This window comes from Natrix helvetica, assembly GCF_964273705.1.
Source record: "Natrix helvetica genome assembly, chromosome: 3".
NCBI lineage: Eukaryota > Metazoa > Chordata > Lepidosauria > Squamata > Natricidae > Natrix > Natrix helvetica.
The window spans coordinates 121,324,670-121,339,973 of NC_138549.1; the positions used below are offsets into that span (position 1 = coordinate 121,324,670).

At 42.0% G+C, this 15,304-nt stretch overlaps 1 protein-coding gene across 2 annotated transcripts in view; it reads right to left on the reverse strand.

Annotated features, from left to right (window-relative positions):
- The window catches only part of CELSR2 (cadherin EGF LAG seven-pass G-type receptor 2), a 121,181-nt gene extending 113,482 nt beyond the window's left edge, over positions 1-7,699 (reverse strand). For both annotated transcript variants that reach the window (XM_081946665.1, XM_081946664.1), the window contains exon 1: positions 3,843-7,699. In XM_081946665.1, the coding sequence (XP_081802791.1) occupies positions 3,843-7,335 (3,493 nt within the window). In that variant the 5' untranslated portion in view covers positions 7,336-7,699. The remainder of the gene's footprint in view (positions 1-3,842) is intronic.
- Positions 7,700-15,304: the final 7,605 nt, after the last annotated feature.

The following is a 15,304-nucleotide window of genomic DNA, read 5'->3' on the forward strand; positions in this document are numbered from 1 at the left end:
TGTATCAATTTCTAATAGTGCCAGGGGCTTCCATCAGAGGCGGTAATATCATTCAACAAGGCTCCGAAGGCAGCCAGGAGCCATGGATATTATCAGTCCTCTAATCTAGCCACTGTGCAGTATTCCCCAGTCCCTGTTTGCCTATCTCCACCAAGCAGGTGCGATCTTTAGCTACCATGCTGGGAGTTTAATTGCTGAAACCCAGGGACAGCTGCTCTTACGCATCTCCAAATTTGTTTCCAGCAAGCAGACCTATCATCATCTATACTAGAGAGGGTGATATTAATGGGGGTTGAGGGGTGGGTATGCAATGATACTCCTGGGACAAAGAATTTCATTCCCCCCCTAACATATATTTGAATCTCTCTCCTTTGTTCTTCTGCAACATTTGGGATAATCTAGAAAACCTGACTGTTATTCTTACAAACAGGCAGGAAGAAAAAAATATACCTTTCCTTTTAGGAAGGTATAGGCTAAAATCACTGTATCCTGCTATATTCTAGCTTGGTTGTACTTATTTAGTGTGAACAGTCCTTTAAGAGCCACAGATAATATTTCAATCGCAATAGCTTCATAACAATAATATATCAACATCAATGTTCCTGAAAAGAGGTTGATAATCCAACAGATTTCAAGGATATTCGGTTGACAATTTTTGGTCTATATCTGGATATGTAGTACTATGTTGGCTTGAAATAGGATTTTTTTTAAAAAAAGAATCAATACTGTTTGGGCTTTTATATAGAAAATTATGCTGTACGTTGGAGCTAAGAAGCAGATACTTACTGCAAAATATATTATAGACTAGAAGCAAGAAAATAAGATGCAAGATTAATCACACTTTAATTATGAAGTGTGCAGAAAATTTAGTTATGTAAGAAAAATTTGATAGACACATAAATTAAATTGAAAGCATGTAATTCCTTTTATCAAACCAAAGGAGAGCAAATGTCAATATGTAGAACCTGAAGGAAAGCATGTTCTCCAATGTGGGAGGATGCTGGTGTTAATAATAATTAAGCAGTAAAGTTTTATTTTTATTTAAAAAGTATATAATGACTCCATGATAGCCTTCAAATGGTAAGGTAAAACAAGTCAATTGAAACTACAATTCTTGACACATCTGCAATCAATCCACACATATCTACATATATTTCAGTGGCAAAGCCTGTCAAATTTACCACTGGCATTTGGTTCACTTCAAACTGAGTTTGCTCCAACTATCCATCATTACTGCTGCCTGAAGGTAGATACCAGCAGCATCACATGCAAAATTTGGACCATAAATGTGGCTCCATAATTCCTACCAGAAACCTGGTAGAGCAGGTGTGACTACAACGACCCAAGAAAGAAAATAGACAAGTAATGACTAGTAAAAATTATTGCTGAAGGAAAATAATTTTGAGTGCTGGTCAGGGTACACACTCTCTAAGACTATAAGGAAAACGAACATTGCCAAATTCACAGTCCTAACCAGAACTAACTCGATATGGATCATATTATATATAGTTAAAATGTTTTGTAGTTGTAGCCTATTATCTTCTGAAGAACATGGGACAGAGCCTTTTCCTCCAGATAAGTCTAATAATGTAGGCCACCAAGTTTGTTCTAGGAAAAGATGAACTATGTCTTGTACCAAGCGGAAGATGCTACATAAGTGAGTTGTGAGATTGAGGATTATCTTTTCAACCGTGGAGATGGAATGAGCAACAGACACCACTGTAGGCTTTATCTAGTCTAACCAAATGTGCCACCTGCTTGCACTTGCACTATCTATGCTAGTTCTTCGCTCATATACTCAATCATTTGGAATGGGCACAATTGGTACCATCTTAGCCAAGGGCCATTCTAGTACATGCTCTGTCTATTTCCAGATCTGATTTTTACAGTTCAAGGACTTGCAAGAAACTAGCTATTTCCTTCAGTTCCCGAGCAAAATACTAAGTCAGGGACAATGTAGAAAATGAAATGGGAAGAAGCTCCAATTGCCAGAGCCCAGTGAAACGCACAGGGTTCAGTGATGCAGGAAAGAGCTTGGCAATGATGATGGTTGTAGGGAAGTTTTTGAGCAAAAAGCCTTAGCAAAATAAAGTCTTAGCAAACTGTGGCACACAGAAACTAACCAGAAGGCCTGAATTTCCATATCTCTAATCATCTAAGTCCTGGCCAAAACTATTCTTAAATTAAAGAATTAATCCAGCCATATTTGCTCCCACTAGGTCCAACTATAGATAGAGTACATAAATATTAGGAGAGCCTATTTTAGCTAAAATAGTTTATAGACAATGTTATAGGATTAGGGTGGAACTCCAGGTCTTTGGCAGCAAAGACATCTAGAAAGCTCTAAAACTTTCCTGACCTCTAAATGTTGTCTGGATTTTTGTAGTCCAGATTTGGTAGCCCTCAATAAGGTGACTTGGTTGGCCAAACTGACTCTGAACTGACCTCTCTCTTTTTGACAAGCTACGCGGAGTTATACTTTTGTCGTGCATAAACAAACGTAGAAAATATTCCTGCCATTGCAGAACTTTGTCATTTGAACATTTACAATCTTAAGATTTTATCACTGGCCCTGACACCATCAGTAGTTTCCTTTACTTTTAGCTGTATGTTACTTATAAGTATCTATCTGTTGATGCCTGCAGCCCTTGAAAAGCTCTGAATTGGGATAGTGACATTTAATTTAAGTTAATTGCTAGGCATTAGGCACCCTAATAAAGAGGCAATGTAAGAAAAGAAGAGCATATGGCTAATTAAAGGGGTTGTATCTTCAGCTCCCCTGACACATTTCTTCCACAGTATGCCAACCTGTGACACAAATTTAGCAGAAGAACAGCTTATTTGTCTGCTCAAGTAAAAATAGTCTCCAGGCAGCGTAAAGACTAACAAACTTTCAATGGCATAAATTTACATCATCAAGTTTTTTTTAATGGGAACCCCAAGTGGCAAATACAGACAAACTATCCAAGCTGCTTTATATGATAACCAAGTTGCTTCGTGACAACCACACCAAATTCTTTTCTTCCTCTGCTTTCTAGCACTAACAGAAGAGCATCAATTCCTACTTAGAAATATTCACAGAATTCATTCTCCTGGCATCTCATGCAATCTGTCCTGGCCACGAAAAAGCGATTTTGATGCCTTCACATCATCGTTCAGTCTAGTCATATATGAGACACGTCAATCCTATTTGGGATTAATTTTGAGCGATTGACTGATTTCAACAGAAAAGAGAGGAGGAGATATTTTTTCTGGAAAATTGGCAACATAGAGAGAAGGAACTATTTTAGAATGAAGACTATGACAGTCAACTGGGGTAATGCAACAAGATTAATTGTTTGCATATTCTTCAATCTCCACCAATTCTACAATGTCTCTATCAAAAGAACCAAAAATGAGGGACTGGCAACTGAATTTCTAAAAGGTGTCATCCATTCATTTGCATCACATCTATAAACTTATAGGGGTCAGCCTCGGTGAATTTGTTTTTCATATGTGATTTTGTTTCCTTTCTTAATTGCTATAATAATCTCAGCTATAGCTTCTCAATTGGGTAATGATGAAAACTTGAAGTAGAAATTGGATAAAATAGCTTAATTACTTCCTTCTGGTCTCTACAATTATGTTCACATTGCTAAACCACATTTTTTTTAAAAAAAAATCTGTATTTTGTTAGCCAAGCCACAATTAGCTGGATTCACACATCACATAAGCTATAACTACAGCTGATATACCAGAATGGATATAACCAAATTTTATTATAGCCTAGTAGTATATGTGATCCCAGTACATAAACTGATACAAATTCAGACTAATATCTCCCACACCAAAACACACCTTACCTGTTACAGAAATTCTCATGGTTGCCTCCAAAGGTCTATTGTTATCCAGGGCTCTGCTCAAACGTAGTTCTCCAGTACTGTGGTTCAAGAGAACAAGTTTCAATTCATTGCCTTGCTCAAAACTGTATGTAAGACTATCAGAAACATCAGGATCATAGGCTGGGATCCTGCCAATCACTCCAGTGGGGAAACTGCTGGACTTGTTGGTGATGTAGTTATTGAATATGATCACAAAGTTCTTCAAGACTGGAACGTTGTCATTCTTATCCAGTAAGCGAACATGCACAATAGCCCGGCTTACCAGTGGAGCTGAAGTAGCTTGGACTACTATGACATACTCAGACTTGGTCTCATAATCCAAATCCATCAGTGCTGTCAACTCTCCTGAGAAGATATCAAGTTGGAAGACCTCTGGAATATTACCTTCCACTATCTGATACATAATTTGAGCATTGGTACCCTCATCTGGATCACTGGCAGTGATTCGGGACACCACTAAGCCTATTGGACTATTTTCTTTCACAAAGATGTCAAACTCATCATGCTCAAAGACAGGGGGGTTGTCATTGACATCAAGAATAGTGATATGGACATCAATTGGAGTCCTCATGGCTGGTACTCCTTTATCAACTGCATATGCTCTAAGCTCGTAGAGTGGAACATTTTCCCTGTCCAGTCTACGCAACGTCCTAACAATACCAGAGGTGGTTTCAATTATGAAATCTCCATCACCATCATCTCCACCCTGAAAGGTATAGAACACTCTCCCATTCATCCCAGAGTCTCTATCTGTAGCAGAAACCTGTAGGACACTTGTGAAACCAGGTACATCCTCATAGACAGATCCTTGGTAATTATCCCTTAAAAACTGAGGGGCATTGTCATTTACATCATTAACTAGTATTTCTAGGTAGGTGGTATCTGATTTCTGTGGGATGCCATTGTCACGAGCTGTAATTGCCAAAGTATAGGATACTTGGTCTTCGTAATCCAATTCCATCTGAGTTGTCACAGCACCGGTATCTATATCAATTTTGAACTGAGGAATACTATCTTCCATGAAGTAAGTGATGCGAGCATTCTCCCCTGTATCTTCATCCGTAGCACTGATAATAACTACGGTTGTACCCACTGGACTGTCCTCATTGATGTTAACAGTGTAATGGGAGCTCTGGAACACTGGCCGATGTGTATTAGCATCAGTTACATTAACAAAGACCTGAGCCGTGTCAAACCGAGTGCCATCAGAAGCTGTGATTGTAAGAAGGTACTGCCGTTCTAATTTATAATCCAAGGGTAGGGCTAGAGTGATGAGACCACCACCACTCTGGCTGGTGATGGAGAAGCGATTGCGAGTATTCCCATTCGTGATCTGGTAGGTGATGACGCTGTTGACATCCCGATCAATGGCTGAGACAATAAGAACACTGGTGCCCACCGCTGCATCTTCATTGAGACGCATGGTATATTCCCTTTGCGTGAATTCAGGATTGTTATCGTTGACATCCAAAACAGTAATACTAACACTTGCTGAAGAAGTCATTGGAGGGCTACCATGATCTCTGGCCTCAACCCCAAATTTATAAAAGTCCACAGCTTCACGATCCAAACCAGAAGCAACTACAATCCAGCCTGTGTTGTTATTGATAGTAAAAGGGAAATTGGGACTCATGTCAACCAGAGCATATTCAAGTCGGGCATTCTCCCCAGAATCTGCATCAATGGCTTGGATGTGAATAACAGAATAGCCCACAGGTACATTTTCCAACACTGTGGACTGGAAAGGGGTGCTAACAAAGATAGGAGCATTGTCATTCACATCCAGTACCTGGATGGTCACCAGCCCACTGATGTTGGAAAGGGGAGGCCTTCCTCCATCTTGGGCCCTAATGCGAAGAGTGTATTCCTTATTCATCTCATAATCAAGCTGGCTGACTACATCAATATTACCTATTTGGGCATCTATGTAAAATTGTCCCCGCGTGTTGCCACTCATTATGCTATAATGCACCATAGCATTGCTGCCTTTGTCCCTGTCTGTGGCATTTACCTGCAGGATGTGGGTATTTGAGGCCACATTCTCGGGTACCTGTACAACATAACGCTTCTCACTGAACTGCGGTGAGTTATCATTGTCATCCTCCACTGTAATATGAATTGTGGCTGTGCTGCTGCGCGCTCCTGGGTCTCGGCCCTGGTCATTGGCCTCCACTATCAGCTGATAGGATTCCACAGCTTCTCTGTCCACAAGGCCATTGGTACGGATGACTCCAGACTTGGGGTCAATCTCAAAGATCCTGTTGACCCCATTCCCGTTCAAGATACGGTACAGGATGTTGGCATTGGGGCTGGCATCACCATCGGTTGCTCTCACTGTCAACACTTCATAGCCAACCTCAAGGTTCTCCCGCATGCTCTCCTTATACTCCTGCTGCTCAAACACAGGATCATGATCGTTGGTGTCACTGACAGTGATTGTGAGTGTGGCCAGAGCCGTGCGACGTGGTATGCCGTGGTCTGTCGCTGTCACCCGGAACACATGGGTGCTTTTGGTTTCTCGATCCAGCTCTTCAGCTGTGGTCACGGCTCCTGTCTGGGGATCAATGGCAAAGAAGCTGTTGGAGCGGCTGTCGAAGAGGGCATCCATGGAGTAGTCCAATCGGCCCGCGTCCCCCTCGTCTGGGTCCACGGCCCTCAGCAAGACCACAGGTGTGCCTGCTGGTTTGTTCTCCGGCACTGATACTTGGTAGGTGGGCATCTGGAACTGGGGGCCAGTATTCACATCCCGCTTCCTTCTGCTGCCCCCCTCACCTTGGCAGCCACACCCCTCCGAGGGCCACAGCTTCTCCATCTCCTGCTGCGAAGAGCCCACCGCCAGGAGCCAGCGGACCAAGATCTCCCTCTTCTCATCGCAGAGTTGGCACGACAGCCCCAACCGTAACGGGCGTCCCGGCCAGAGACACAGGGCTCGTGGGGGCAGTATCAGTTCTCCCTGGGGATGAAACGGCCCACGCTTGTCTCTAACGTCGTTTTCGCCGCCGCCGCCACCTTGCACCGCACACCTTAGCTGGCAGCCGCCCCGCGAGCTAGCGGGCGGTAAAGGAATGTGGGTGCCCGGTTTCAAGCATAGAGTCCGGCTTCGCCCTCTGCGGAATCGACCGGCCGGAACCGGGGCCAAGAGAAGGTGGCTTAACAGCAACAGCTCTCCATCCTCGCCCGCCGCCGCCGCCGCCGCCGAAGCACCATCGCACCGCGGCCCCAGCAGGTGCGCCCAGAGGCCGCGGGCCGGACGCGAAACCCGGCAAAGCCATAGCGGCGGCGGCTCGGCGCAAGCGGCCGGTTCGCTCTGTGGTGACGGCGGCCGCTCAGGCAGCCGAGGGTCCCTGAAGGGGGCGCAGAGAGGGGGCGGTTCGGGGCCGTCGGCGCGGGAACGGGGGATCCCCAGCGCCAGCAGTAGCAGCAAAGCCCGGCCGGGGGCGCCGCCGCCGCCCATCTCCCACCGCCCGCAGTCCGGTTTTCGTTTTGTCCGTCCAGCGATCAGCAATTGCGCTTCATGCCAAATAGGAAATCCGGGCCGACGGACTCCCCCCGCCGGGTTCTCCCGATGAGCCCGAGCAGGTCCGCCGCCGTTGCTGCCTGCTCTCCCGCCGCAGCCAGCTAAGGTCTAGCCGCCTGCCAAGCAAGCCCGGCTCGCCTCCGCTGCGGCAGCAGCTCTGCGAGGCTCATTTCCATAGACCTGCGGCTCTTAAAGGAGCCGCGTCAGCCGTCGCTGCTGAAAAAGCTGGTGCGCGGTGGGGCCTCCCTTCAGCACGGCCAGGTTCTCCTCTTGTGAGCAGCAGCAACCTCGCGGCAAGAGGGCTTCTCAGGCGCCTCGCACCTCTGCTCGAATGGCTATGATCCGCCGCAAAAACGCAGCGCGTGCACGGAGGAATCCGGCCCTTCCCTAAGTACCTTCGACCAATCAGGTGCTGTGGAATCGCGGCGGGGAGGCCTCCCAACGCGGCGCATTTCCAAGTTCCTCACTGGAGACCAAGGTTGAAAGGCAGCCTTGAGTGCTCAGCCCTGGAATCCCAAAGGAGCCAGAAACAGCCCGCCTGTGAATGTGCTTTTCCTTCACCTGTTTGAGAGGGAAACAAGAGCACTTCATGGCAGGCAGCTCTTGAGGGCTGTAAATCCGAAGAGGTTGCCCAAAAATGATCTCTGAAAGGACGGGAGGGGGTCAAAAAAAACATGGTGGGGGTGAGAAATGGGAGACAACTGGCCCTCCCCAATGTTCTACCTTGTGAAAGTGGGGTAATTTCACAAGAAAAGCCATCTTAATAAAAAAAAAAACACCAAGGGGAGAAGATTCTAGAAGATGGCGTTTGCATGTTGACTATTTCTGAAAACCTATAATATTTGATGATTTCGTTTATTGTCATAATTAATCATTTGTTATCGGTTATTATTAGCAAATATAATCTTCTCAGATGGGCTCATTTTGGTCAACAAAGGTTGTTGGGCCACTCCAAACCAGCAATTGTTCTTTATCTGTACAGGTAAAATACCTGTACCTTATCTTTATCTGTAAGGTATGTGCAGATATTCATAAAGATCAGCTGACAAAAACGGTTCATGTTTGGATCAGCAGGAACCATCCCCAGAGCCCTGCTGAGATAGGATGCTCTTGGTTGTCCACAAAAGAACCTCTTCGCAAAAGGGTTCCATGTCACGGGTCTCTTGTCAGTCACAGCAAGAAAGGCTGTGTCTGTTCTGTAGTAATGGGGATAACTTTATTTATTTCTTGTACAGTCTATCTCCCCCTCTAAATGTATTTTAAATGTATTTTATTGTTATGACTGTATTTTATTTGCATTGACTGTACACCGCCCCGAGTCCCTTTTTGGGAGAGGGGGCGGTCTAAAAATCTAAGAAATAAATAAATAAATAAATAACTTGACAGAAACCCCCAGAAAAAAAAGAGCTCAGATAGTTTCACACAGGACAAGACAGGAAGAATTCAGTTGGATCCACCCCAAAGCCTCTCTGGCCCAACATTGGGCCCCTACTTAAGTGGTCCTTCAAGGACCCATGGAAGGATCGCCAACATGACATGAGAAGCCATGTATCTTTTTTTATTTTTCAACAAAGGTGGCTGGAGTTAACGTGTGGAATTTTCATATTCCATTAAGCCACAGATTCTTAGAACCATGAAGAAGCCACAATAAACAGATCCATATACAGTGCAAAAGAATAACTTTTACAAACATGCAAATTAAGCCATAACTTGTTCAATGAGTCCCCACTGATTTTTAATACACACACACAAACACACACACACACATATTCCCTGCTTTCAAATTCTTGAATTAAGTATATCAGAAAAATTCAAACATTTGAAAATACTGAATGAAAGTGCTGTTTTTAAGGAATGATTACGGTATGTTTTGTTAAACTTAAAGCTTTTGAGTTCATAGCATCTTTCATTAGCAAATCCAATAGTTTACATTATGTGAGATATTTTGTTTCGTCTTTCTTCGCCTATTGTCAGCTTACTTGGATGGTTTACTATTCTGAAAGAGAAAAAAAATATGCATTCACATCACAATATAATATAATACATCATTATCAATGTCCCATTCACCTTTTCCCCTTAAGCTAGACTCCCCAAACTTAATACAACGAAAATCCCTTAATCATTGTGCTGTTTTCTACATTTTTCCCATCCCAAAACAATATTTTTGGGAGTACAGTAATAAAATTGTGTACATTATAGGAGGAGAGAAATGTTAGTTAGTGGCAGAAATCAGGAAGAGCTTCATATCATCTCATGAAAACTTACGCCATTTAATACAATTTGCAAGTTGGAAAAGGTGCTATCAAACTCCTGAAAACTCTACACAGTATCTCAAGGCTGCAACATCATAATTGTCTATGTGGGAACCACAGTATTGGCAATTTTTAAAAAATTCTTTTCATGTGCATTCTCGTGTAAATTTGTAAGGATTTCATTGTAGCCTATTGATTATTGTATACATTAAAGATTACTCTACAGGGAGGTGTAATGGCAAAAAATATATAGGAACCCCTAATCTAATATAACACAAGCATGAGCAGTCTGTTCAGCAGACAAGCAGAATTAATTTCTACTGAAGACATAAAAATAAAGCAAATAGATTATATGTGAGAATTCAGCCATTAAGGTACATAGAAAACTGCCCTTCTGGTCCATATATCTCAGTTTGATTCTGAAGATGTTGTGATGAGTTACAAACTAAACTCTTCCCCAGCAGTCTTGGAGAGGCAGATGCTCAGCTAGTCTATATTGTAAAGCAAGAAGCCTTTCCTCATCTGCTGCCCTACAGATGTATTAGATTTGAATTTCTGTAATTCAGAGCAGTATGAATTGATTGCTATGATTCCCAGAGTGGAGATAGCTGGTAGAAGTCTGCACACCACCAACAGCTATTAGCAGAACAGTTTGGCATCTGAAGGACAACCCAGGAACTCACCTTGTAGTAATGTTGCTTATGCTTCTCAAAACAATTTTGTCAGCTACTCCTTTGAAATCTACCTGCATTCAGCACACAATTTATGTTTAGCAAATGTATGTGTGAATTTTATCTCAAGCCATTCAAGATGTGGCAGGGAATCCACACGCCACAAAGTTTCTTGCATGTCATGATTTGTCATCTCTCCTTCTCAGATATGTTGGTTAATACTTTGCACACCAGTTGTTTAAGCAAACTCAGTTGCTTGGCATAGTTGTGAATGTAGAGCCAGTCCCTCGTGTTTTATATCAGACTGAAGGCATTAGGCTTGATCCTGGGACTATGGATCACTGGGGAGGCCTTGGGGGCAGAGATGACTCCTGGGTGAGGGGAACAGCAGATAATGACTCAGTGTGTGATGAAACACTGGAACATGTTCTGAAGGAGCCAAAGAACATGCAGCAAATAACACTGGACTAATGCACAAATTTAGAGGCATGGGGGTGAGAAGAAAGTCTGGACAAAAAAAAGTGAAAGGGGCCTGAAAAAATATTTTCATTAAATTAGTATTACATTAAATTAATTACATTTAATTAGTTGGTGATTTTGCTTTTCCATCATATTAAAAAATGAAACATGACATCTTTTGGAAAGGGTCTGAAAACCACACCTGAGGCTTTCTGGGATGTTCATGCCCTTGAGTCTCAAATTGTATACCTCTGCATTTGATGGACCATGTGCTGGCCTGATCCAAATCAGCACCTGATCATCCTAAAATCTAAACTTCCTCTTTCTAACCCGTGAAGTTATTGATTAGGTCAACTCTCAATCTGTTCTTGATTCCAAGGTCTTATTCAACCCATTGTTGTGTCACAGGGCTGCTAAAGAAGCCTGAGCTCATTATCTGTCTGAGTGATAAATACAGATAAGCAGAAATAGTAAAACTATGCTGGACAGCAGCCTTAACTAGTATCCACATGGTCCCTTATTTCTCCAGTCTCCAACAGCTGTTCCAGCCCCAGTGGTTGACTATCTGGATCCAAAGTCAGAGCTAAGGGCTGGATTCTGTATTTGCCTTCTATCTCATTCATCTTTTTTTCTTTTTCACACCAACTTTTGCAGCACATCTTGCTTGTGTACATTTTTGTATCCATGAGAAACCACAAGGGCTGCTCTTAGACTAGTCTTTCTTAAAAGGGCAATGCCTCTAGCTTTCCCACAGCAACACTCATTGCAGGTGCGTGTATCTATGAAAAGTTTCAACTAGTGAGCTGGACAAATGCCATAATACCAGCACTATGTTTGTCATTTACATAATGGCAATGTGTAATCAATGTTCCTATTGCTCACAGTTGTTAAACGTTTTTAAATCTACATTCCAACAATCTCTTTAGATAGATAGATAGATAGATAGATAGATAGATAGATAGATAGATAGATAGATAGATGATAGATAGATAGATGATAGATAGATAGATGATAGATAGATAGCTGTAGACATACAGACAGATGAGAGAGAGAGAGAGAGAGAGAGAGAGAGAGAGAGAGAGAGAATTTTTAGAAAATGAATGTTGAAAGCCAATTCTTTTTACAATATCATATGTAGATATACAGTAGTTAAATCCACCATAGGTGAGACACTGTAGCTTTAAATTTTGAGGCAACTTTTTCTCTTGCATTTAAACATTTTTATTTATATATTTGTACAATGGTTATTTGCTACATTAATTATCTTCCATTTTTTACACAGTTGTATAAAACAAGTAACTGTACCAAAATCACCCAGGGAGCTTCCTTCATGTATAAAGCTGGACTTGAAGCTGGATTTCCCGGGTTCTAATCCAAGGCTTTAATTGTTACATGCTATTGGGTTAATGCAATGCATTATGATGGGAGGAGGAGGAATTTGAAACACCCAACTGTTCATGTGGTACTTGAGAAAAGCATTGAAAACAGAATGTATCAGATAGTATATAAGAGTTTAGTGTTCTCCAATCTGATGTCTTCCAGTTATTGACTTAAAGTCTCCCCAAATAGAGTTTGATTCCATAGATATGCCTGTGCAGTCATCTTCACAACAGTATATAAGTGGTTTACCAATGTCTTCTTATGAAATGACTCTTTTGACTTCTCAGTCGAGTAGTCTATAGTCGTGGAGTTCCCATCCAACTGCTAACCAAGCTACACCCTACTTAGTTTTACCAAGCTTGGCAGTTTAGCATTCTGTGGTACCGATCACTTAGGAGGCAGTCCTAATACATTTTAGGGGCAACAAGGAATAAAATGCATTATTGCATATTTAGGTTTTATTATTTTAAAGAAATAAACAATAATAATGAGGCCACAGCAGTAATGCACACATAGTTTGCCGCTTGTTTAAGCATTGTACAAGCATACTCCATAGGTGTTTCTTCACAACAGTAACAATATGTTGAAAATGTGAATTCCTTGGCATTTTTCCAAGACAGCAAGGGAGACAGAGTATACTGTGCCTCCCTCTACTCCTTTTATCCTCAGAGCAGAGCAAACATTTAAAAATATTTTGTTGGGTACATGATGGATCTAGGCATGCTGGCAAGCTTGCAAAAAAGTGTCTCAAAAATGTTTGGACAAATAAAATGTAACAGATTGTCTTTTCATCTGTGTCATTTATGGTGCAACCCCTATAGATGTAGGTTGCTAGAATTGTAGGTCTGTGGTTTGGTTTTGCTTCTGTACATGTTTGTGTATCTATATGGAGGCTTTTAAAAAGTGTGAGCCCATGCCTGCCCACCCTTTGTTACATGTCACTTCGACAAAGCTTACTTTCAGACAACCTCATTCTATTCAATTTCCACCATGCTTAGAAATCAACAATTATTGTACCAGCAACCTAGCAAACAAAAAGAAAATGAAGGAGTCCAGTGGGGTAGCTGTGTTGTCCTTTGCAACAAAGTCAAACAATTTAAGGTGAACCAGTTTCACAATAGGGGGGGGGGGAATGGAGTTCTGCCAAATTCTATATGCTGGCTGAGGAATTTTGGGAGTTGAAGTCGACACATCTTAAAATTGCCAAGTATGAAAACATTGTGCTAAGGGGAACTGCCTTGCTATAAATACCTTAGTTTGCAATGGAACGTTAACATCCAACTATAATAGAACAAAACAATGGCAAAAACAAAACAAAACAAAACCCTGGCACTGGTTTGGGTGTTTTGGCCACATGGCTCTCTGCACTTTCACAGAGCAAAGCTGAAGGCAAATTATGGAAGGTCTCCCTTAAATACTTTAAAACTCCTGTCTCAACCATTAATGGCCAGGCCAAGTCATTTTCTTGCCAAACCCCAATGAAACAGGCAGGCAAGCCAGCCGTCAAGCAGGAACTATCAATGGATCCCAAGGATACAGTGAGGAATTTACCCACTCCTCCTAGTCTAAGGAGTGAAAACAAACAAGTTAGACACCGCCATTCAGAAGAAGAATGGCCATCAATTAATTATACCCTGGATTTAGGACCCATCCTGGAAGGGTGTTGAAAGAATCTAGTACCATCAAGGAGACCAAGAAAGGGGAGAATTGCCCTCAGACAACTTTGTTATATTTCTAAAGTCATTTTGGGATCTGAGCTAGGGATGTAAGGATGTTAAGATTAGACAAAGAATACAGGAAAATGGAACTATAAGGGAGGCAGGGATATCAGCAGCTCCTGCCATCAGGTTGCATCACAAGTGGGGGGAAATTCCAAAGCAATATTTCTAGGTTGAAATAAATAAATCCACCTTCTCTAAGCAGACTCCAAGTTCCTTTAGGTCAGGAGGCCAAAGACCTCACACAGATTTTGAATGGCATGTCAGGTGTTGCATTCCCCAAAGTAGAAAGGTGGTCAGGGGGAAAAAATGTGATTTCATTTCATTTATTTCTAATGAAACTACTTCTAAGGTTTGGCCTAGTGACTTCTTGTGGTCTCAGATTGTTCACTACTCCAGCTAACTCAAAATGGAAAATTCTTGGAAAATCCTGATTGTAGCTAAAATGTATATGCCCCCTCCCACATGCTGCTCCCGTCATTTTTCTTGTGGAACTCTACAACTTAGAAACACACTTATTTGTGTGTGCTACATCTTCCTTTAAACAAATATGTGATCTAATTTCTCTATATCCTGTTTAAAGTAGAATTTGGAAGAGATTGCCATCAGGATAGGACTGTGGGACAAAACCCTACAGTTTCACGGGTTAGAATCAGAGGTGGTATTCAGCAGGTACTCAGCAGTTCTGAAGAACCGGTAGCGAAAATTTTGAGTAGTTCAGAGAACCGGTGAATACCACCTCTGACTGGCCCCACCGCCATCTATTCTCTGCCTCCCGAGTCCCAGCTGATCGGGAGGAAATGGGAAGGGAATAGAGATTTTACAGTATCCTTTCCCTGTCATGCCCACCAAGCCATGCTCACAAAACCAGTAGTAAATTTTTTTGAATCCCACCACTGGTTAGAATGATTCCCCCCCACCCCAACCCCTGCAAATGCAGCAGGACTGTTCTAGCACATATTAATGTCCTACTCATTGACTTATAAAATAAGATTGGAGTGAGCTATAAATCCACTACACTTGGAATCAAAATTTGGTGACAGTTCTCACAGTAACAAAACCAAGTGGCTTATAGAACTCCACAAAAAAGGAGCAAGAATTAGGAGATTTAATCTGTTCAAAATGTACTTTAAGCAATTTGCATTCCAGATGAGAACCTCCTTGGTTTACTCTCACTATTGTCAAACAGCTTTCCCATTATGGTGAACCCACTCTAAAACATTTAGACACAATTCATTTTAAACCATTAAAAAGTTATTTAAGCTTCTTGTTCTACTCCAAGAATATTCATAAAGGAAAGGCAAACTTTGCTGCTATTCAAAAAACTCTTTCATGCTATTAATTCTAATACAATCTATAGATAACATGAGCCAGTAAAATTATTAGTCAGGAAAATATCCAAGCTCCAGCATCTATTAGAAGATGT